The sequence below is a fragment of the Epinephelus lanceolatus genome, chromosome 23 (genome assembly GCF_041903045.1).
Source record: "Epinephelus lanceolatus isolate andai-2023 chromosome 23, ASM4190304v1, whole genome shotgun sequence".
Classification (NCBI taxonomy): domain Eukaryota; kingdom Metazoa; phylum Chordata; class Actinopteri; order Perciformes; family Serranidae; genus Epinephelus; species Epinephelus lanceolatus.
Window position 1 is genome coordinate 33,198,748 of NC_135756.1, and position 24,025 is coordinate 33,222,772.

General features: G+C 40.9%; 1 protein-coding gene across 3 annotated transcripts; it reads right to left on the reverse strand.

Moving 5' to 3' along the window:
• Positions 1–2,306: 2,306 nt before the first annotated feature.
• Positions 2,307–23,306, reverse strand: msrb3 (methionine sulfoxide reductase B3). Of its 3 annotated transcripts, XM_033614577.2 has the most exons (8): positions 23,104–23,121; positions 18,830–18,951; positions 13,775–13,925; positions 9,359–9,467; positions 8,893–8,970; positions 7,956–7,984; positions 6,269–6,366; positions 2,307–3,425 (listed from the first exon to the last, which is right to left on the reverse strand). In XM_033614577.2, exons 3-8 carry the CDS (start codon positions 13,848–13,850, stop codon positions 3,246–3,248), a joined length of 570 nt encoding a protein of 189 aa, XP_033470468.1. In that variant the 5' UTR covers positions 13,851–13,925; positions 18,830–18,951; positions 23,104–23,121; the 3' UTR covers positions 2,307–3,245. The 3 variants fall into 3 exon arrangements, with proteins under 3 accessions (XP_033470468.1, XP_033470469.1, XP_033470467.1); XM_033614578.2 differs by lacking the exon at positions 18,830–18,951 and having other exon boundaries at positions 23,104–23,306; XM_033614576.2 differs by lacking the exon at positions 13,775–13,925 and having other exon boundaries at positions 23,104–23,305.
• Positions 23,307–24,025: the final 719 nt, after the last annotated feature.

Consider the following 24,025-nt stretch of genomic DNA (forward strand, 5'->3'; position numbering starts at 1 on the left):
ACACACACACACACACACACTCCCCCCCCCCCCCCCCCCCCCCCAACTCGGCCATTCTGGATGTCACTAACTCAGCTTCTTCTCCAGAGCCCTTGTGCTCCACTGTCTCTCAGGTTAACTCGTATTGCAGCGGTGCCTGGATAATGTGACGTGTGAGGTTGTGCTGCTGCCCTGGTCCTGCCAGATGCCTCCTGCTGCTGCTGTTATCATTAGCCATACTTCTGCTGTTATTATACACATATGATTATTGTCACACATGTATACTATCAGATATTAATATGTTATTATTAATTATAATATTATTACTTTCATTAATGTTGTTGTAAGCTACTGTTAATACCATCTGTCCTGCATCTCTCTCTGTCTCTGTCTCTCTCTCTTTCTGTCTCATTGTGTCATACGGTTTACTGTTAATTTATTACGTTGATCTGTTCTGTACGACATCTATTGCACGTCTGTCCGTCCTAGAAGAGGGATCCCTCCTCAGTTGCTCTTCCTGAGGTTTCTACCGTTTTTTTTTCCCCGTTAAAGGTTTTTTTGGGGGGAGTTTTTCCTTATCCGCTGTGAGGGTCCAAAGGACAGAGGGATATCGTATGCTGTAAAGCCCTGTGAGGCAAATTGTGATTTGTGATATTGGGCTTTATAAATAAAATTGATTGAGTGATTGCATCACAAAGGGGTTCCGCCTTTTAGACAATTCCTCCAATCATCATGCATACACCAGCATCCTCTTCTGCCTACCGCTCCATTAGGTCCCAGGGAAGCTGAGCCTCCCTGGAAGTGACGATTTTGTCGCGTTTATCCAATAACCGTCTTGCTTTGCTGCATGAAAAAACCTACTCAGCGTGGTCTCATAGGAATGCTTAGAGGCTCTGTGTCCACCGTGCTGACACGAGAATGTATGACAGGGAGGTCGCGTTTGAAAACTGGTGATAAACAGCTGACGTTTGAACATCATAGTCATGATGTTAAATGCATCCTAGCGCACGTTTAATGCAATTTAAATTCTTATTTAAATGTAAATTCAATAGTGCATATTTGACCATTTCTTCTATGAAATTTTAGGGGAAGTTCAGCCTCCCTTGTTGTCTCAGAGCAATCGCCCCTGCTTTAAAGACATAAAACTGAAGGGGACTAAGGCTTCATCCACACAAGTATTTTTGAAAACTGGGTTTTTTTTTTCTCACACAAGCACTGTTATAAAAAAAATCTCTCTGACCAAATGAAAAGGGAAACACAACTCAAGTGTTCTTAAGGGCATGCCAAACCAACAGACAGTGATGTGACCGTAACCCTAAAGCCATGCATTGAAGATGATGATGTTGGCCAATCAGAAACCTGCAAAAAAGCTATTCCATTCTATAGCTATTCAGCTGAATTATCAGAATGCTGCCTGTGACCTCTGTACTACATTCTGATGCCTCTGTTCCCTAGTATAGTGGAAGAGAAGTTAAGTTATGTTAAGTTATGAGCAAAAACAAGTTTTGTCACAGTAACCTTTGACCCGCAAAATCTAATCAGTTCATCAATGAGTCCAAGGGCACATTTGTGCTAAATGTTAAGATATTCCCTCAAAGTGGTCCTACGTTATCACGTTCACGAGAGTGAGATTGCAACATCACAGCGGCCTTGAACTTTGACCAAAACCAAAATCTAATCAGTTTGTTGATTCCAGGTGGACATTTGTGCCAAATTTGAGGAAATTCACTTGAAGTGTTCTTGAGTTATAACATTTTATAACTTTTTTTTATAACAACCTTTGACCACCACTCTAATCAGTTCGTCCTTAAGTCCAAGTGAATGTTTGTGCCACATTTGAAGAAATTCCCACAAAATGTTCTTTATATATTGCCTTTACAAGAATAAGATAAACAAGGTCACAGTGACCTTGACCTTTGACCACCAAAGTCAAATCAGTTCATCACTGAATGCAAATGGACATTTGTGCGAAAGTTAAGAAAATTTCCTTGAGGCATTTTTGAGATACTGTGTTCACAAGAATGGGACGGACCCACAGATAACCTGAAACATAATGCTTCAGGCTGTGGCATTCACTGGCACAGAGCTATAAAAAGTACAGTTACACACAAAAAAACAAAACTTTGTAACAGTAACAAGAGGAAATGTAGTTTGTTACATCCATCCCCATTACCTCTGACGCTCAGGTTCCACGCTTAGGTCAAATCCAGTTCCATCCAGTGACGAAGACCATGAGATCAATGTTTAGTAAAGTATAGTAAGCAGACCTTGAGTTGAAATTAGTTTGTAAATGCATTGTTAACAGTTTTCAAAAATAATTCATGAAGTCACAGTGTTTCTATATATTTTATTCAGCCAGGAATTGTTTCAATGCAAGCCGTGAACACGAACTGAAAATATTTGCAACTGCAAACAAACTAAAGGAACAAATACAGCAATTGACCTAAAGGCCACAGTACCATCTGTCACAGTATGCTCTGTCATTACCTGTGTCACTGCTGACAGTAGTGCTTACGTGGGCAATTTCATCAAATCCTCAAAACCTCTCAGTATCAAATATCACTTCAAAAATGTACTCTAATAAAATACTTTTTAGTTAGAATATAAAACAATCCTCTGTATATCATATACTTATATGTTTTTGTCTACTACTACACAGCAATCCAAGTTTAAATTAGCAGACCAAATGCTACTACCCAGACATGGGAAATTAAAGGGAATTAAGGGAAAATGCTGGTATTTTTCAACATGGGTGTTTTTCTCTATTACCAGAATGATAACTGGTGCTTTCAGACCCTTCCCTTGCACTGACACAGCACTGTGGATAAAAGGTCGGGCTATGCAAGACTATACCAAATGTAAACAGAGTCTTTGATGGAACTCCCTGTAACTATTTTGGTAAGCTGCAGAGCTTTCCACATCCTGTTCCAGCAGCTCCCCTGTCCCCAAAACTTTGCAAATATAATGTTATCATGACCAATAGCATCTGAGAATAACACCCTGGTTGGAAAATACTTCAAGTTCCCTTTAAGGCAAACAGCTGATAACAGTGTGTCTTGCAGATTTGACTGTGACTGTTTTGGAAGCGTGCACTTTCCCTCGTGATAGATTATACATTACAGTATTTCTCTGCTCTGTGTCTGAGCACCTTGCTTTCTTTCGCAATATATTCACCTACTTCGTCTTTATACTGTGAATCAAGAACACGGAACCCACACTCTCCGTACACAGGCACAGTCGTCAGTCTGTTGTGGTTCCTGAGTCTTTCACAGCTCTGTCTTCCCATCGCTCACTGCACTGCTGGCAGCTCCACCCACAGCCTCGGAGCTAGAAGTGGAAGAGTCCGCGTCTTTGGGCTGGAAACCCAACGAGGCCGAGTTAATGCAGTAGCGTTTCCCTGTGGGTTTTGGTCCGTCATCAAACAGGTGTCCCAGGTGAGATCCACACTGAAACAAAATGGAGAAGATTGATTTGCAGCTTTTTTGAATGTAAGTATCAAGTTGTACATGTTCCACATTATCAGCCTGTCCACTTGTGATCCTATTAGTTGTTGCAAAAATTATTGCCTTGTCTTTTCTGTGACTGGTGGCAGTGTCCCCTGCTGTTTCCCAAAGTGTCTTTGTTGAGAATAATAAGAATAACTTTATTCATCCCCAAGGGGAAATTTAATTGTCTGTCAGCTCATCTATTATGTGTCAAAGAATTATAAAGCCTGATGGCTGTTGGTATATACAGTAAGATCTTCTGTATCTCTCTGTCCTGCATCGAAGAGAGAGGAGCCGTCTACCACAGGTTTTTTTGGTCCATCAAGGTGTTGTGGAGTGGATGATCTGGGTTGTTCATGATGGCCTCGAACATCTTCAGTGTGCATCTCTCCACCACCTCCTCCAGTGTGTCCAACCTGACTCCAATCACAGAGCCAGCTCTATTGACTAGTTTGTCCAGCTGCCTTGCATCTTTGTGTCTGATGCTTCCTCCCCAGCAGACTGCAGCATAAAACAACACACTTGCCACCACAGACTTGTGGGTTCTGTATGTAGAAATGTTTTATTAATGACAGCATTGGCTGTTAAGTGAATTGTAGTTAGCATCCTGTTGCTCACGCTCATGCTCCGTAGGTGCAAGGAAGCACCTGGGCATCACCAAAACAGTTACGTAGGGTACACAAGACTGAAAGTGATTGACCGGCAAGACCTAGAACTACTAGCATCTGGTTGATAGAAGGTTAGAAATAAATTGCAATCATATTTAGAATACCATTACTATCTGCAATGTTCCTGTATTTGATTTGGACCATTGGCTCCATGATACTAAGTAGCTAACTGTTTGCTAATTACTGTACATTATAAACTGATTATAATGAACTGACTACGGAACAGACAGCAGACCCATGCAGCAAGCTTACGTCAGGCAACTAGCTGTAATATAGCTATGCTGCATGGATCTGGTGTTGGTTACTTTGTAATGTTAACTGAAAAAGTACTTTGCAAACCTGCCCCTGGAGTATGGATAAATAAAGCTCCAGCAAAAGTTCAGTCAGGAAGACTATAATTTTGCATGCTAGGTCGTTAAAATATTTCTCATAAACATCTACCATTCACTCCTTGCACGCATGCTCACTCATTTCTTTGTCATTTTTGGGAGCTATTAATTGAGACATCAGCTGTTCTGTCAGCTGATCACAGTCAACCAATAGCACAGTGACATACCTTCTCCGTTAGCCCATCATCTTACTGCTTCATGTTTTATATATGGTTGTCTTTCTTCTTTTTTTTTTACTTCTTTCATGCTGCAGTTGTACACACCCTCTAACTCCCCATCACCGCAGAATCTTCGCAGATTCATCAGCCTCATCAGCTTCATCAGCTTCATCAGCCTTCAGTCTCAGAGTCATCAACGATCACAACCACCAGTGTCTGGACTCCATGGGGGATTTATCTTGCTGCAACTTGATTGCAAATCTCCCTTGGGAGTTCAATCGCAAAAGACTTGCTGGTAATTCATATTCATCACATCATCTGTTAATCTTTTCACTGCCAATCTGTATTAAACAAGCATCTATTCATTCACCTGGTGACAGGTAAACAAGAGGAACCTATATGCTGTTAAAGGTCAGTAGAAAATGATGATATGGGGCACTTGATTGGATAAATGTGACATGAATTAGCTTGCTAGCACAGCCTGCAGTCCTTCGCCTAAGAGCGGACAGTAGTTCCAGAGACAGACCTTCAGTCTCTGGCCGTAGTAACTCCAATTCAGCCAGTACACACCCCAGCATTGCTGGTCACAGCCAGCTGGTGGCCAGCAACAGCACTGGATCTAACCTGTGTACTGACAGGAATAAAAATAGTTTGCTGATGCTCTTGGGGGTCGGGGCTTTCCGGGATCAGACCCCTGACACTGGGTCCTGGTCCGACTGAAATGGAGTTGCTAACATTACAGCCGCTAAGTGAATTTCCGTGTGTGGGCCATCACTACAAAATGTATGAAATGGTAACACAGCACGTGTTGACTGGCGAATGCCAGTCGTTTGTTGATGTTAGCAGGCTCCTTTCAAAGATAACTTTAGCAAGTGTTGTACACTGTTGGCACTCTGAGGGAGCTGAAAGAGGCATGGCACTGGGGAGCGCCATAAACCTCACATTCTTTGAAGTTTCCCACAAAATCTGTCCTGAGTCTTCTACACAGAAATCTGTCCAAAGGCCAGGAAGGGGAAGGTCCTAGTGTTTCAGTTATGTTACAATTGGTTCACCCATGGCAATCACAAATGATTACTATGTAAAAAGTTACATACAGAACCTTTAAACGTCTAGTATGTAAGATTTTGTTGCATCTGGCAGTGAAACTGCAGAACTGTCACTTCTCCCATATGTCATACGTGTAGGAGAACTACAGTGGCTGACATGCAAACTCAAAATGTGAATGGCCATATCTCGAACCAGTGTTTGTTTTGTCCACTCTGGACTACTGTAGAACAACCTGGCAGACTCCATGGAAGAGGACCCGCTCCTTATCTAGATGTAAATAGCTCATAAAGGCAAAGAAAATACAATAATGCTTATTTTGAGGTGATCATAAACCAATGACAACATAGTTTTGAATATCAAATACCATTTCTACCAATAGATGCCCCTATATCCCAGACACTGGACCTTTAAAGGGAGACACTACAGGTTATATTTCTGTGAAACGCTTCAGGAAAGCAAGTGCATTTGATTTTATTCTCACAGTGAGTCAGTGGTACAAAAGTAAACAAAAACAGGGGTGTAATGCAATGTTTATAGTGTACCTGGCTGCAGGTTGTCTCCACTCGGTGCATCCCATAGGAGAAATCATCTGCCACAGAGATGGCCTCCTCCTTCACAAGGTCAAAGAAGGATGGCCAACCTGAACACATGACGGAATCATGTTAGGAAGGTGTCAGCATACAATTAACGTGTGGACTGGTCGGTCCACCACTTCAGTCCAGACTAAAATATTTCAACAGCTACAGGATGGATTGCCAGGAAATTCAGTGCAGGTATCCATGGTGCCCAGAGGATGGAGCCTGTCATCTTTGGTGATCCTCTGTCTTCTCCTCTATTGCCATCATCAAGTCAAACTTTCAGTGTGCCCAATACTTCCATTTATGACCTGCAAAACTAATCACATTCCCATCACTCTAAGCTGAACTTTTTGTCCTACAAAGCAATTGTTTACAAGTTAACATGTTTAACTAAGATGGTGAGCATGGTAAACATCATACCTGCTAAACGTCACTGTGATAGTATTGTCTTTGTGAGCATGTTAGCATACTGATGTTAGCATTTAGCTCAAAGCGCCACTGCAGCCTCGCAGAGCTGAAAACTTACATATATGCATACTTCTCCAGCATGACTTCAAGGTATTTCCTCTTTGCCAACTGGGAGTTTGGCCTTATTTCTGTCTGCCAAAGCATCTCTGCACATTTTGGAATGTTTCCAGTTAGATGCTTAACTTCACTTTCTCATCTTTAGGGGAGTCTGACCTCATCACTGAGGAGTGTGGAGTTACAGGCAGGGTTGGAAATTAGCACCAGCCAACAGCAAAATGTTGGTAGAATATTAATGTGGCTGCTAGATTTGCTTCACTCACCAGCCCAAAAAAACTATGGTAATCTATTGAGTGGCTGGCAGATCTTGTAATCAATGCAGAATGGACAAAAAGGTTAATTTCCAACCCTGGTTGCAGGCACTGTTAAAACTATATCAGGGAGAGAGCCTGGAAACAGGACTGCTATATTTGTGTCTAGATGGGGAGCAGTGCCCCCTGCTGACTGGCTGTATATGCAACTGGTCTGTGATCACATCACAACTGGCAACTCCGAAGGTTTGTAGCATAAATTAAAGCATGGTCCATAACATTCACAACAAACTGGTCACAAGATCTAAATAACTTTCTGTTCTCTGCAAATCAAGCAAGGTAAATGTTCCCCTTCCTTATAGAAGTGCACTCTAATTTACACTGCAGGCCACCAGGGCCCAGATCTGATGGAGCTGTCATAACACAGAAAAGAAAATCACCGCAGATTAAATAATTTTGCAGCCATGAGTGTGATGGCTTTTACGTGCATTAGTAATCCAAATGAAACATGGCCACATATAATGGAAACACAGAAACGCCACTGGCTGTAAGAGGGGTCGCAATTCCAAATGACACAGCCACTGAAGCCTGCTGCCCATCACTGATCCATACATGCTGTAACTGCTGCATGCTGCAGACATCTGTTCACACTGACTGGTTATTGTGTCAATGGACCAGCTACTCATTGACTCAATTTAACTGATGGGGAGTTTAACCCCAAACAAGAAAAAAACAGTTTGTACATAAAGACAATGATTGTAGGTTAATGATTAGCAAATACCAGCATTTAGTACATTCACAAAAGATTGTCAGGCTTTAGAGATGCTTGTGCCTAGCCTACAGAGCTGCAGGTGAGAAACTGTGGTTCAACTTACCCGATCCTGAGTCGAATTTAGTTTTCGAGCTATAAAAGGAAACAAAAATGTCAATTAGAAAAAGTTTGTTAATTTCATTTACAGTTGAAAATGTTTAATTCCAAATGATTGCTACAGCTTATTCTCTACATGGGTGCTATCAGGCAACATTTCTTTCTGTAAACTTATGTCAGGCTTTCACACCCAAACATACACACTTTATAGTGACTTTATAGTGAGCTCATCTGCAACATGAAAAACACTTTCGGACACCACTTACGTCATCTTCTGTGCACCGTTAATGATGTCATTGCTGTGGCACAGTGAAAACATGCCATTTCAACAGTGACTGGTGGTAAATTCATAACAAATACCAGCATGCAGAATGTGATAAACACGTTTTATGGAGTGTATTTCCCCTAATCTAATAACATTACGAAGTACTCTGTGGTTATTTGTTTTGGAATGCGCTGCTCTGCTCCCATTAAACACACTATCAATATTATACTGTAGTTTTCAGTTTATCATTTGATGAGTTGACGTTTGTCTTTTACGATTAGTAAAGTGATAACTTGGGAATTTAAAGTGTAACATTAAACATTACACCATTACAGCACAAATCACAGCTAGTAGTGACCCAGCTCACTAGTGTTAGCTAGTGTTACAACTCCATTCTCTGTAACGTTAGTCGATTTATTTTGATATCTTCGGGGACCGACAACCACACATTAAATTCATGGGATTCATATGATGGGATATAGTGCTTGGTTACTGACCGCCAGTTGTACACTACTTTTTAAAGTGCATTGTGGGATACTTTGAGTCCATTATATAAGTTACAATAATTCCCACTAAACATTCAGACAGCTCTACAAAATGGCACAGTTGCTTTATAGTGGACTATATACTGAGTGGTGAGTGATTTCAGACATAGCCATATAAACAGCTCAGCTCCTACCTGAACAGCTGGGCCCCACAGACAACACAAGTGTAGGTCCCCTCATCTTTATGATCTGTGAACTGTCCAGTGAAGGCACTGTGGAAAAAGGACTGTATTAGTGAATGGTTTATCAATATGATGAACAAATGAGTAAGTGTTGTTTTTACACACCATGATCCTGTCAGCACACTTTTTGCCTTAAAACCCGAGAACACTGAATCAAACTAAATGAAACTTGACAAAACTAAATGAATCTTGACAACACTGCAATGACACTTCAGACAATGGAAGCAACCTTAAGAATGTTGATTGAAAGAATAAGGAATGAAACATGAGAAGTTTCCCGGGATATGTATGATAATCATGTCCCTGGTAATAACCTTGGTTTGAGGATTGCTATGATTTTTGCAATAAAGAGTGCATCAGGTTGCTATATGACTTGCAAATCTATGACAAAAAAAGTGGTTCCAGCAGTGTGTCCTACCTCTCAGTTCCTCTCTCCTGGGTGACATGGTACTGCATTGGTGTGAGGCGTTCCCTCAGCTCCTCCTGAGTAAAGCTCACTGGCCATGTCTTCTTAGTCCTACGTGCTCCTGGTAGGGGGAAGCAGGGAGGACAAAAACATATTAATTATGCAGGTCGTCCGATGGCACCATTACACTATCCCTTTAGCTAACAACAAAACTGTTTAACCTTCCTCCGTCTCGGTACAAATATAAAAAAAAAAGCAGGTGGGCCATAAGAATGAGCTTACTGCAACGGCAATAAAAAATAAAGTAATTTCATCAGACTTCCGGCTGCAGCACACAAGCAGTTATTTTTGTCTGAAAAGATTTGACAGTTGAAAATATGTATGACCACGTGTTTACTCCACATCAACTCTAAAATTGCTGTCATATCCACAGAGGAGCTCCGTATGTAAGAATGAACTGTACAAGAGATGTGAGCTTTAATTGAAGAAAATGTTTCCCCGAGGTGATGTTCAGTGTAGCAGTATGTGTGTGTATGTGTGTGTGTCACTGCCAGCTGTTCAGGATAAACTGCATAGAGGTAAATTGTTCAGGGTTTTTTTTTTTTTTACATGTGGTTCCAGGTAATTTTTCTGACATGATAAGTAGATCTTGAATAGATCTCAATTCCACAGCTCCAACATGGATGTGTGAACACCCTGCTCCGACACTTTTCTCCTCAGGCATCAGAGAATCATCACTGCTTCATCATGCAGACACAACTTGTGCAAGGATAAATGACAATTAGTGTGCGAAGCTAAAAATATATATCTTATTTTCATCCAAAAACAAAACACAAAAAGAACCTATGTGCAATACAACCTTTCAAAAATAAGTGTTAAGTTAAACAAAACCACAACAATCAGTGCATGCAAGCTGCAAGAAAGCAAAGCGTGAATCATCTGATTATTCTGTTAGCACTTCAGCTGTGTGACAGTAGCATGTGAGTAGAGCTAAAAACTCAACAGATGCTGAACTCAGAGGAGATATAAACCATTCTAAAAGGTCTCCATTGGATTTTTTGACCACCCATGACTCTAATGTTTGTGTCTTAGACCGGGATGTTAAGGGTGTGTGGGTGATGATCCAGAAGAGCCCACCCTGACACAGCAAAGCAGTTTCAGGCCTTCAAGATTAATTAAGATTAATTCCACTGTGTACCTGGAGTCTCTTTAGATGTTGAATATCTGGAGCCTCTAACCTCTTACAAGTGAGGTGGTTTTTTGTTTTTTATCTCTGTGAAATGACATCTGATAATACCCATACAGGCATGAATGTCAGCCGTGATTACAAGAAAAGCCCCAGTCATTTTTGTGCCCAAATGCGTCAAGACCCAGGTTTACTGAGTCATTTGGATAAGTTTGCTGAGTACCCAGAACAAGTCTTTTTACTGATTCCATGTTTCAGAACTCAGGGATTATTTGACACAAGTGGCCACAAAATGTGACTGCAAATGAATGCTAATGTTGCTCTATTAAAGATAAAAAAAAAAAAATTGTTTCCGTTCATTTCTGTACAGTATGGAAATTAGTCAGCACAGTTGTAATCTTTCACGCTGAATATCAAGTCTGCAATGTTTGTCTAAAATATGTTATTGCTGTGTGATAATGTAGTTAGAATGCAGTTTGCCTTAAAAAAACATTGCATATTAGTATGACTAGTTTATACAGACTTGATACTCACTGTGTTGGATTATATAACAACTGCTTGGTTTTCATACTCTAAAGAAGACAATAGAATTCAATGGACTCCTGGAGCAGTCAACAAAATATCCAAGTTTGTAAAACACAATAGCAGGGTTTAAAAAATGTGAGTCATTTGTAGTAAATGTGCTACAACATGCAAAACCACTGATACACTATGGCCCTTCAAAAAATACGGGCATATAACTATAAAAGATTTAAAAAGCCTAAGTAAGAATAAATCAAACAGAAATTTAGTGAGATACAATACACTTTGTCCAGTGTATTTGCTTTTTATATATTGCATTTATTGTGTCATATTTAAATGACAAACTTATGTTCATAGGTCTAATATTTAGGCTCTTGTCTTTAATAGCTGAATGAATTGTTTTTCATAGTGGCATGCCACATTAAAATGAAATCACAGAAAACAAAGAGGTGTATTACACGTACACATTGTCCAGCAGAGAGCAGCATAGACCTGCCAATACTAATACCCCTTTTCAACAGTCATGTGCTGACTTGGCTTGGCTTGGTTTGGTTTGGACTGTCAGCCCAGCACAGCAGGTATTTGCATTTCCATGACAACAGGGCTACCCACTTGAAGGTGTGTCTTAAACTGATGATGGCTTGTCTTGAGTGATTATGATTAAAAGCAGTGGGCTGATCCACGGCTAAAGTTCCCTGTTATTTTTGCTGCATTTGCTTAAGCATTACAGGTAAGAGAAGTTTACCTGTCGGAGGTGAGCTGTTTGCAGAGGTGTAGTAAGACAGTAAGTGTCTGCAGCTCTTCATTTAACATCTCACTGTGGCTGTTTCTGCTTATACTTTCCTCCCTGCCGTATTATTAGACTCTCCTTCATTGAAGAAAAGCCACTAACAAAGTTTCGCTATTTCAATGATAAACACATTTTACTTCCTATAGATTCTTCACAAGAAAAGTCCTCTGTCCTTTTGTTATGTAAAAGCTTTCATTTGGAAGCAGCAAAATAAGGAATGTTGAGTTTTCGAACAGCAACTTCACACAACTTCTAATACTGCTGATAGCAGACATGAAACGGTAAAATAAAGCAGATATCTAAAGAAAAAACAGGATGCAGGAGAGAAACTAAACTCCAAACCACTGAGATTCAGTTAGAAGCTACAGAGGTACTGAGAGCTGAACACAGAAACTTATGAACATGTCTTTCTCACTGGTATCCTGCAGACAGAGGGGAGTTAAGCCTCTCACACACTTGTTTAAGGGGAAGGAGGGGTGTCAGCGGGGGTTGGCTGTGGTTAGCAAGACGTCACCTCAGCAGTATTGTCCTATTATTTAATTATGTACATAATTTCAGTTTGTGTACTCCAGTCAACCCGTTCTCATTCCCAGGTTGTCAAATACTGAAGTTTTATCATGCCTCTCAGCGTCTGATTGCGATGCACAGGGCATCCTTTAGTGTATCTACCCCGAAAACTTCAATTAATAGCCCGGGGCATTATTTGCTGAAATTACTGACCTCAACAGACTCATATTTGGGACAGATGTCTTTATGGGACAGGCCTTTAATTCCTTTCACAAAAATTTGTTGCTCAGCATAGATGGGAAATTACAATTAAATTACTTATTTAAACCAGTATGAATATCACTTGTATAAGAATTAGGCTTCGAATAGCATATCAATTATGAATCATACACTTGATCTAGTTCCGAGAGACAGCGCATCAAAGAGAGAGACTGATGGCACTCGAGGATTGTGGCACCTGGCATACCAACACACAACACTTTATCCTGGTAAAACAATACTCACAACTTGGATTAATTCTCTACCCGCTTGACGGCGGGTGGCCCAGCTTTTGGACCTACTCCGGAGAAGGCATGGCTTGACTCTGCGCAGCCCAAAGTGACAGTGGAAAAGGCCCATAAATACTACACTGTCATTGGTTTTCATGAAGTGTAGGGGAGCATTTTCTTTTTTGTCACTGTTACTGGCATATCGGTGACGATCAGCACAAGGCGTATGTGATTAAAAAAAACAAAACACTTCAATATCTATTTTGATTATTTTTCATTTTGGCATGAGCAATGCCTTTCCATCTCAAGAAACAAACAGTTCTCCTGTACCTCCTCAGGTAAACTAATGACAGTGCTTTGTGTTTGTTATTGGCAGGTGTATGCTGCTCTCCGCTTGTTTTCTGGGTTGTGATTTCATTTTAAAATGTGGCATGGAAAATGTATGTCACAATGAAAAACAATTAATTCCAAGGCAAAATTGTTGCCTTTTGAGACCTATTTTTCATTTAATTCCAACACTACATGAACACAAAATCTGACTTTAAAATCAGGCAATATCTGATCAAAGAACGAGAAAACAAGTCAAGAGTCAGACCAAGCATTCACTGCTATAAACTGCAGTACCTGGATGTTTTTGATACTCATTGCTACAATAGCAAATACATATCACTTGTTAGTTAAAAAGTACTGAGATCCAATAACCAGGCCTGTTCAGATTAGTACCAATTTGGGAGCTCTCAAGCATCGTTCACTGCAAAAAATTTGATCGATCTTCCCTGGGACGACCGATCAAATGTGAGAAAATAACTAAAAGCAGCTCACATCATTCTGAACACACGTAGAGTGGGACAGTAAAGACATGCTGACACACCAGCCAGGTGTTAAGGCTTTAGAGAGGCAGAGCACAGCAGGCACACAGCACCCAGTCAGTGGACCTGAGGGAAGACTGCAGGACCTCAGAGCTACAGGCTGGCTCTTGGTTATTAGATGCAGCAGATTGAAGCCCGACATGGCTGCTGGAGAGAGGGTACTCCACCCACCAGTAGAACCAAACACCTCTCAGCAGGGCTACAACCAAGGACTAGGCTGGATGAAGGGGAGCAGACAAAGGGAGAGACAAAACAGGTCAAGATACTGAACAGTATTAAAGACAAGACGTGAAATAAAAGCGCTGGTCATCAGGATCTGTTTGGGATTCCCACTGTTAATACAGAGTTTGAAGGACATTGGTTAACAGACATGAGGAACACGGAAACGCACCTAGAAAAACTAAAAACATTAATACCTTATCCTGAATGGAAGTCTAATCCTGAATAGCTTTCAGCTGCTGATGGCTAAAATTATCAGATTTTAAATGAAAGACAACTTGTGCTCTGAAAGTAAAATCCATATCCCTGACCAGATTACACACAGAAAAACTCAACCAAACCAACAATACCAAATTGTGCAAATAAGAACTGAAAATGCAAAGTCATTGTGACTTTAAAATGCGACAACAAAAGACTCTTATCACAGCTCTGAGACAACAGATCCACTTCTTCATGATACTGGTGGTAATAAAGATGATTAATTACTACAAAAAGATTTTACAATTGAACATAACACCACATATTATGCTCTGACCAGAGAACTTTATAATGGAACTTCATACTGGTCATTCAATTGCAGTGACTGCAGCACTACAGCACATGCACACACACTCACACCTCCTTTAGATCATACACTGACCAAGGGTCTCTGGATGTCATTTAGATTCAAGATTGAGTCACACGAGGCAGCAGTATTGTCCTATTATTTGATGATGTACATGATTTCAGATTATGTAATTTAATCAAACTGTTCTCATTCCCAGGTTGTCAAACACTGATGTTTTATCATGCCCCTCAGCGTCTGATAGCGGTGCACAGGGCATCCTTTGGTGTATACACCCTGTAAAACTTAATAGCCCAGGCTATTAGTAGCTTAAATCACTGACCTCAACTGACTTATATTTGGGACCGACATCTGTATGAGACAGGCCTTTAGTTCCTTTCACACAAATTTGCTGGCTGGCTGGCTGTCGATGTGGGGGCGTGAACCATCAAATGCACAGCGTTGGGCAATGTCCCTTACTTACACTATGTCAATTGCTCTCAGTGTCAAGCAGTGCCACTAATGGGTTTAAAAATCGAGTTAGCTAAAAGCCCTGTGTATCTTACAAAGACCCTAAAGGGTGCCTTTGCCATTGATATCAGGGGTGTGACAAAGCAGCCATTTTTGAAGCCCTAAGAATGTGAACAGGCTGGATGTAAGCTTTATATATATATATACACGTATATATATATACATATACATATATATATATATATATATATATATATATATATATATATATATATGTATATGTATATATATATACACACATACATATATATACATACATACATACATACATATATATACACATACATATACATATCTATCTATCTATCATCTATATATATATATATATATATATATATATATATATATATATATATATATATATATGTGTGTGTGTGTGTGTGTGTGTGTGTGTATATATATACATATATATATACAGATGAAAATCTTTACTGACTACATAGTGTAATTCTTTGAGAACAAAATAAACAAAATAATGTAAGAACAATCCATGGAAACCAAAATCATTAACTCATTTAGGACTGGATTCAGAATCATACCCAAAATCAAAGTGGATTCAAAGTGAATTTCCTCAGGACAACTCATAATGTGGCTCAGTAATGTGTATGGCCTCCATGTGCCTGTATACATTCCCTACAACGTGTGGGCATGCTCCTGATGAGACAACGGATGGTCTCCTGGGGGATCTCCTCCTGGACAGTCTGTGGTGCGATGTGGCGGCAGTGGATGCTACGATACATGATGTCCCAAAGGTGCTCGATTAGATTCAGGTGTGGGGAACGGACGGGCCAGTCAATAGCATCAATGCCTTCGTCATCCAGGAACTGCTGACACACTCCAGCCACATAAGTCCAGGCATTGTCATGTATAAGAAGGAACCCAGGGCCCACTGCACCAGCATATGGTCTGATAATGGGTCTGAGGATCTCATCCCGGTACCTAACAGCAGTCAGGGTACCTCTGGCTAGCACATGGAGGTCTGTGTGGCCCACCGAGGATATGCCTGACCCACCACCAAACCAGTCGTGCTGGAGGATGTTGCAGGCAGCAGAACATTCTCTATGGTGTCTCCAGACTCACGTCTGTCACATGTGCTCAGGGTGAACCTGCTCCCATCTGTGAAGAGAACAGGGCACCAGTGGCGAATCTGCCAATTTTGGTGTTCTCTTGCAAATGTCAATCGGGCTGCATGGTGCCAGGATGTGAGCACAGGCCCCACTTGTGGACGTCGGGCCCTCTTGCCACCCTCATGGAGTCTGTTTCTGACAGTTTGGGCAGAAACATGCACACAAGTGGCCTGTTGGAGGTCATTTTGGAGGGCTCTGGCAGTGCTCCTCCTGTTCCTCTTTCCACAAAGGAGCAGATAGTGGTCCTGCTGCTGGGTTGTTGCCCTCCTACGGCCCCCTCCACCTCTCCTGGTGTACTGGTCTGTCTCCTGGTATCTCCTCCATGCTCTTGACACTGTGCTGGGAGACACAGCAAACCTTCTGGCCACTGTGAATATGGATGTGCCATCTTGGAGTACTTGCACTACCTGAGTAACTTCTGTGGGCTGCAGATACTGCCTCATGATACCACTAGTGGTGAGGGCACTGGAAAAATGCAAAACTAGCCAAAAATCAACCAGAAAGGAAGCAGAGAGGAAAATGGTCTGTGGCCACCACCTGCAAAGCTATTCCTAAATAGGGGTTGTCTTGGTAATTGCCTCTCCTTTCCGACTGTTGTCTGTCCAATGTGCACAACAGCAGGGGTCCGTCCCAAGTCTCTTAAATTACTGCTAGTTATCTTATCTAGCCGACTTTGCTAGCTGTTTAGCCCCTCCCACCTAGGAAAAAATGTGAGGAGCTAGCGCTAGGAGCGATGAGCGAGCATTGTCGGATTAAGAGACATGAGACGTCCTTTCCACTGAAGCGTCACGTGAAGCGACGTCCATTCCTGATGACGGTGGCACAGCTGGATCTGCTCTGTAAAGCAGCCAGCGTCTGGCGTTACTATGGGTACATCCCAAGTCTTATTATATTCCCTGACCAAAACAGTAGCCCCCACCCCCCGCCGTCATGACTCTGGTCACACACTTTTGCATGTATTACCATTGTTATTGAGTCATTTGTCGAAGTTTGTGCAATTAAAGAACGGTCTGTAGCCCTGCCACTGTCACTGTGATGAGCATCATTATCATTATTATTATTATCATCATCATTATTATCTCTATTATTAAATATATATATCACAAATCACAATTTGCCTCACAGAGCTTTACAGCATACGACATCCCTCTGTCCTTAGGACCCTCACAGCAGATAAGGAAAAACTCCCAAAAAACCCTTTAACGGGGAAAAAAACGGTAGAAACCTCAGGAAGAGCAACTGGGGAGGGATCCCTCTTCCAGGACAGACAGATGCAATAGATGTCGTACAGAACAGACCAACATGATAAATTAACAGTAATCCGTATGTCACAATGAGACAGAGAGAGAGAGAGAGAGAGAGAGAGAGAGAGATGCAGGACAAACGGTAATAACAGTAGCTTACAACAACATTAATCAAAGTAATAATATTAATTAATATTAATATTACCTACAGGCTATTAAACATTATTCCACTCACATGACATGCAGGACAATTAATGATGGGCAAATGTGTTTGTGTGTTTGTGTATTTGTGTGTGTGTGTGTGTGTGTGCGTGCGTGGTGTTTTATCAACACGTGTGGTTCTGAGCAGCTGCACATTTAACAGCCACACATCACCGACAGTCCGCTGAACAACGCAACGGGTTGTGAATTAAATAAACTTAATTACAACATGACAGTCTTGCACGAAATATCATTAACGTTACTCTTTGTAGTCATGTAGGCATGTGAATTACAGCGTTTCATTGCAAAGAATGCATGTAACGGGTACACTTGCGCTGTTCCTCTGCCATCTCGTTCAAATGAGCCAGATGTAGAGGGCGGGTATTTATACGTCATGGCATTCAGCTGAAAAACTCTTCCAGATAGGAAGCTCTTGACCATCCTAGCTCGTAGCTGCTTAAAGCTTGCTGCTAGCTCCTAGCGCTAGCTCCTCGCTGCACAAATAAGAGACATGGGACGGCCCAGAAGATGGCGGACCTCGAACGACTTCCGGTTCAAGCGAGGAGCTAGCAGTAGCACTATAAAAATATGAGACTTGGACGGACCCCTGGTGAAACTGATTCACAATCAGTATTGCTTCCTAACTGGACAGGTTGATATCCCAGGAGTTTGACTGACTTTGAGTTACACTGTGATGATTATGTGTTCCTTTTATTTTTTTTCCAAGCAGTGTACATATATACATATAGATATTATAGCTATAGATATAATTGCATATCTTTAAATGTGGATTTTTAACGAGTGAGGAACATGTCTGGATATTGGCTGATAAGATCTGACTCAGTCTGCATTCCAGTTCATCCCAAAGGTGTTAGATGAAGTTGAGGTCAGGGCTCTGTCGAGCTCCATTTCCTTATGTTTTTTTTTTTGCTCTTTTGTCCTTATTAACTTAACAGCTGCACTAAGGTTTTGTGCAGATAGAATGAAAGAAAGGCCACACCACTGAAAATTGCATGTTTGGTCTTATGAAATATGCATATTTTTTCATCTATTAAGAGAATCTGACATATCACTGTGGTCTAACCAGTGCAGCACACAAAACCGAAACTGAAAATTAGACTTCTGAGACAAGCAAGTGTAAAAATCTGCAGCACTGTTGTAGCGGACACAGAGGGAGAGACTGATGACCACAGAGAGAAAAAGATGCAGCAGTCAAACCAGGACACTTAAACACCAAAGACAACAGTTACTCTACCTAGAAGTGGAGCAGGCAGTGCACGGTGGCAGACTGAGCTGCTGCTGACTTGCCTAAGGGCACGATGCACGGCAACGACAAGACCACGTCTGAGGAGGACAGCCATGAGACACACAATCACACTGAAGAAAGAGAGACAGAGAGAGAGAGAGAGACCAAGAGAGACAGCGAGAAGCTATTTACTGACTCTTAATTTGGCTGTTATTTATGAATTAATACATAATGAGGTACATCTGCCCAATACTGTAAATATATAGTTCTATTTTCATACAGCAGCAAATGATTCATTAAACGATGACCAACAAACCTATTTATGCTAATTAAATGAATGTTTTCAGTCCTTGCGAACAGCCTGATCATTGCATCATTAAGGTTGGACTACATTAAATCTCTGTGGAACCAATTCTTTGTGGCAGCATGAGAAAAAATAAAGTGTGGCACATACTCAAAGCCATACAGAACAAAATCTAAGAGGAAAATCTCACTCTGTTTGCGAGAGCTGCTTCTTGATAAACGGCTCTACCAAGATGGCCTTATATAGCAGTGTTTTCAGCGGTGTGTGACTAATGTTGACCTGCAGGAAAACAGGATTCTACCACAGGATGTATCAGCCGTACACAGCTCATACTAGAAAGGCTCTGACACATCAAGCCAACCTCAAAAAATTCAGGCCAGCAAAGCCGCACTGATCAAATGCTTTGTATTATCTTAAATTACCACAATTAGTTTTGTTAAAGTCCTTCTGAAAGCAACTAGAATTACCGCCCCACAGTTGTATGCCTCCACCCATCAGTCAAGTTTCACTTACAGTTTTATATATTTCTATTTGACTTCATAGTTTATATCACCTGGTCTGTTTGTTTTGGAGAGGAAAAGCTCTTGGTTAAAACCTCTTCAACTACCAGGAGATGTTTCATCTGGTCATAATCTGCAGTCCTCATCACTAGTTACCACTACATCCCTCTAAATCTTAAACGCTGGACCTCTCAACAATACAACTACTTAAATAAATGTAACCTGTTATGGATGTTGCAAGCAAATAAACTGTGCTTACTGGTAGACAAAGAACAGTGCCACCTCCACAGTGCTATAAATCCCCTGTCAGCTCTGTACACTAAGGAGAGGAAGCTCACCAGTATTTGGATGTTTTTGTTTTCTCCATTCAGCACTCATTGCACTGCTATGCCATTCTGCTGTCCAGAGCTCGGCTGCAGAATGAGGCCAGCCAAACAGCCTCATACCAAACAATGACAAAATATGCTGGTGCTGGCAGGAGCACAGCAACAAAAGCCAGGAGAGAAAATCCACAGCGCTTTGGTATTTCATCGCTGAACAGTTACAACGAACACTTTAACACTGTAATATTGTTTAGCTCATGTGAGATGCCACATACCAAACTGAAAGTCTCACAGGTAAAGGATGGATTTTCAATGTTTGCTCCTCTGCAGGGACAGAAATTATTGAACCCGGTTAGAGGCAACAGGCCCTTGGGGCAAGCAGCCCCCAGGTGCTCGGTAATGCTGCTCAGCCTTGCAACCGATTTGCCCCAGTGGCCACTGCAGCAGAAAATCCCCTGCGGCCCAAAAACCATTTTCCCCATAGGCCACTACTGTAAAAGAAACTGTTGGCAGGACTCCTCCAACTGCAAACAAGGCCAATTATAACTATTTCTATTATGAATTTTTGATCCATGAAGGTTTTATGTTTGGAAAACTTTTCTCAAGCCAAGAAAAGCAATTTAAAAATCTGTGACTTTGGGGCATCAGTGGCTTAGTGGATAGAGCAGGCGCCCCATGTACAAGGCTGTTGCCACAGCGGCTCAGGTTCAACTCCAGCCTGTGGCCCTTTGCTGCATGTGATTACCCCTCTCTCTGTCCCCTCCTCACACTTAACTGTCCTATCTATAAAGGCAAAAATGCCCAAAAAATATCTTTAAAAATCTGTGACTTCATCACATCATAAAGACCATGCCCAGATCAGGAAGTCATGGGCAGGGCCAGCAGGGGGAAACACTACTGCGGATATTCAGTAGGCTGCATGCCAGGGACATAAACTCGGAAGTTAAACCTTTTCGACTTATGCGCCAGGCGAGAAACTCCAGCAGATAGAATAGGAGCCATCTTGCCATCCCGTATCTAGATATTAATATAAACCTATGGTGCCCCCCCCCCAAGACCCACCTGCTGGCTGCAGAAAAAAGTGTGGTTATAGCGGTACTGACTTGGAAATTTATATAATTCTGCATTAATTCATAACATAAAAAACCTTTGCTGCTGCTGTTATTTATCATTATTCTACAATTTAAGGTCAGTGGCTGTTTAGTCTTAAAATGTTAAAACTGCCCCTAGCCTGAGAGGCCAACATGGGGATAGCCCCACACTGGCGATGTCAAGCTCCCTAAGCAAGGACGTAGGTTCAGTTTAAACACTGAGAAAGAAACATATGAAACAAGGGTTTGTGGGTCTTTCACCAGAACATTTTGAGCATAAAAGATTTAAGTTCCTAGATTCTGGTGAATCTGTATTCACCAATTAGTGCCTTTTCTGCACCCATTTATAGTGTAAATGTATTTCATTTTGTCAAAAATAAAAGTCCTCTGCTACTTCCATGTTTTTATTGACACAGAACTTAAATTGACCATGAAACCATGAAAACAGCCTAATTTTATGATCTCCAGAGGCACGCAGCTGCTTGATTAAATAATGAGGATGGCAAAGGCCCTCTGATTGGCTTGTTGCCGGTTGCATTGGTGAGATTTAGGGACTGTTCTTTAGTTATCAGAGGAGGGGGTGGCCAGGGTGTGGCTGTTTATTTTTTTTTGTGATCTTCCCCAAAGCTACAAATATTCTTCCTTGAGACTCCCTGAGTGACTTGGGGAAAATGCATGACCCTCTCTCCACTATAAATTACGTGATTTTTAAAAACTCACCCATTAATGTTTTAAAGTTAAAGTTGAAGATAAAATCCTTGAGCTGAAAAAGCCACAGTTTTAAACCCTTGCTGTGCATGGTAGTCAGCTGTGCAAACAGTTTATTTTGGCAAATTTTTTAATGTAGAATAAAGTGATTTTGATGAAATGTCACTGTTTTGCTGAAGGAAGCATTCATCCAACTTAATGCATTCCGTCGTAAATTTGAAAATCCAATGATAATTTCTGTTTTTACAGTTTCTGGCTACGATAAATGTTGTAATTTTGGCGATTCTTAAAGAATACATTCTTTCTTAACCCAAAATTGTAAAAACAAAACAAAAAAAAAACTCACTCACCAATCACTTTAAAAAAAAATTCAATGGTGTCATAATGGCAATTAAAATGTAAATTAAAGAATAAAGTGATTTTGATTAAATATCACTATCTTAATCTCAGATTTAGTTGTGTTTTTAATTTCTGATGGAAGCGCTCATCCCACTTAATGTGTCCCGTTGGGAAATTGAAAATCTATCAAAAAATTCTGTTTTTTACATTTGAAGGGCGTGTTGTCTTTAAAAATCTATTATTAAAGCCTATAACAAAATCAAAAAAGAAATATTTTTAACAATTGGTAGTAAAATAAATAAATCAATACAGCCATTCAAATTTGTATGCCAAAATCAATTTGTATGAAAAATGAAAACCAAAAAACACATAAGTCCCACCCCAGTGCTTAATTATGTATTTGACATGCCTTCCCCATTTGCACCACCCCTCCCCCCTCATAAGTAATGAACAGTCCCTTATAAGAGGGGCGTGAGATTGGCTAGGTTTAGGATAAGAATGTCACTATTAGCCAATCAGAGGCAGAGAAGGGCGGGTCCTGCCTTCACATTCGAGAAAAAATTAATTTCGCATCCCAAACAGAAAACTCCGGTCTGTCCCGTGTCCAATCTACCCAGCTGATATTACCTTATAAAATGTCAGCGTTATAGTAACACTACATAGCACGACATTGCGTCATATAGTGTTGCAGCACACTGCCGCCTGTTTGTATCTAATTTGTGCTTGCCAACATGACAGCCTAAAAATAACAACGTTTACTGAGTAGGTAATTATCTTCGTGTTTTGTCTCCATTTGTGACAGGTTGCCAGTCTTTTCTGAACCCCGACTGTTAACAGTTACTCCAAATGCGTTTAATTCAATGTTTAGAGTTGCTTTATTCCTCAACATCCAGAAAACTCCAAAAACAGGTCTCTCCTTCAGCATTAAAATTCGCCCCGTCACGGTTTATGCTAACTGTGACTGCTGTACCCTTCGTAACCCGAAGTTAGTCCACCAAATGAAAAGACAGTGGCATACCTGAGGAAAGCAGCAGCAGTAGCAGGAAGGTGACGCTGGCAGTGAAGCGTTGTGTCGCCAGGGTCAATCTGTCGGAGTCAGGTCGGCACAGAAAATAGACCTGGAGGAGCCACAGGCTAAGAGGCTAACACGCTCCGTCCCTTCCACCGACAGGCTGCGTGTGTGTGTACGAGTACGGGTGGAATAACACAGTGCCTCCCTGCACATCACCAATTATGGCCAGGACCCCATCCTCGTCACAGCATGATGTAACCCGACTACAGACCAAACAGACAGCTCATTCTCATTTCATTCAGCCAGTTCAACGTCCTCTACAACACAAACACAGCGACTAACACAACTTCAGAGTGGACAGAAAACTTCACTGACTGATGTAACTTAGCTTATGCATTTTGGCATCTTATTTACCCATAATACCATTTTCCCTGATAAATTACGAATTGTGATTTCAAGAATATTAGTGGTTGTTAATAATTAGTATTGAGTAGAAATGTTTCTTCACGAATAGAATTTTAATGCACTAATGTGTGCCATCACTTTATGGTGTTAAAGTCTTTAATTTTGTCAAAACAAAAGTCCTGTGCTACTTTAATGTTTTTATTAGTGGGGGGACAAAAATTGTAAATATTCAGCTCAAGTGTAATTTCAAGTTTGGGTGGGAGAAGGGCCCTTTTGAAATAAAAACTGCTTAAAGCTAAAATATGACTGACGTGAAAGTTATTTCAGGCATCAACCAAAAACCCCTGAAAATACCCACTTACAGTAGTGGAAAAAAGTTTTTGGACACCCTTAAAATTTTACACAATCTCAAATATTATCATGAAATATTTGTGGAAAAATCTTTTTTGTGTTTCAAAAGATGTGGCTGCATTAGACAGATACAAACAAATACAAATTATATTTTTTTGTTTATTGTTTACAA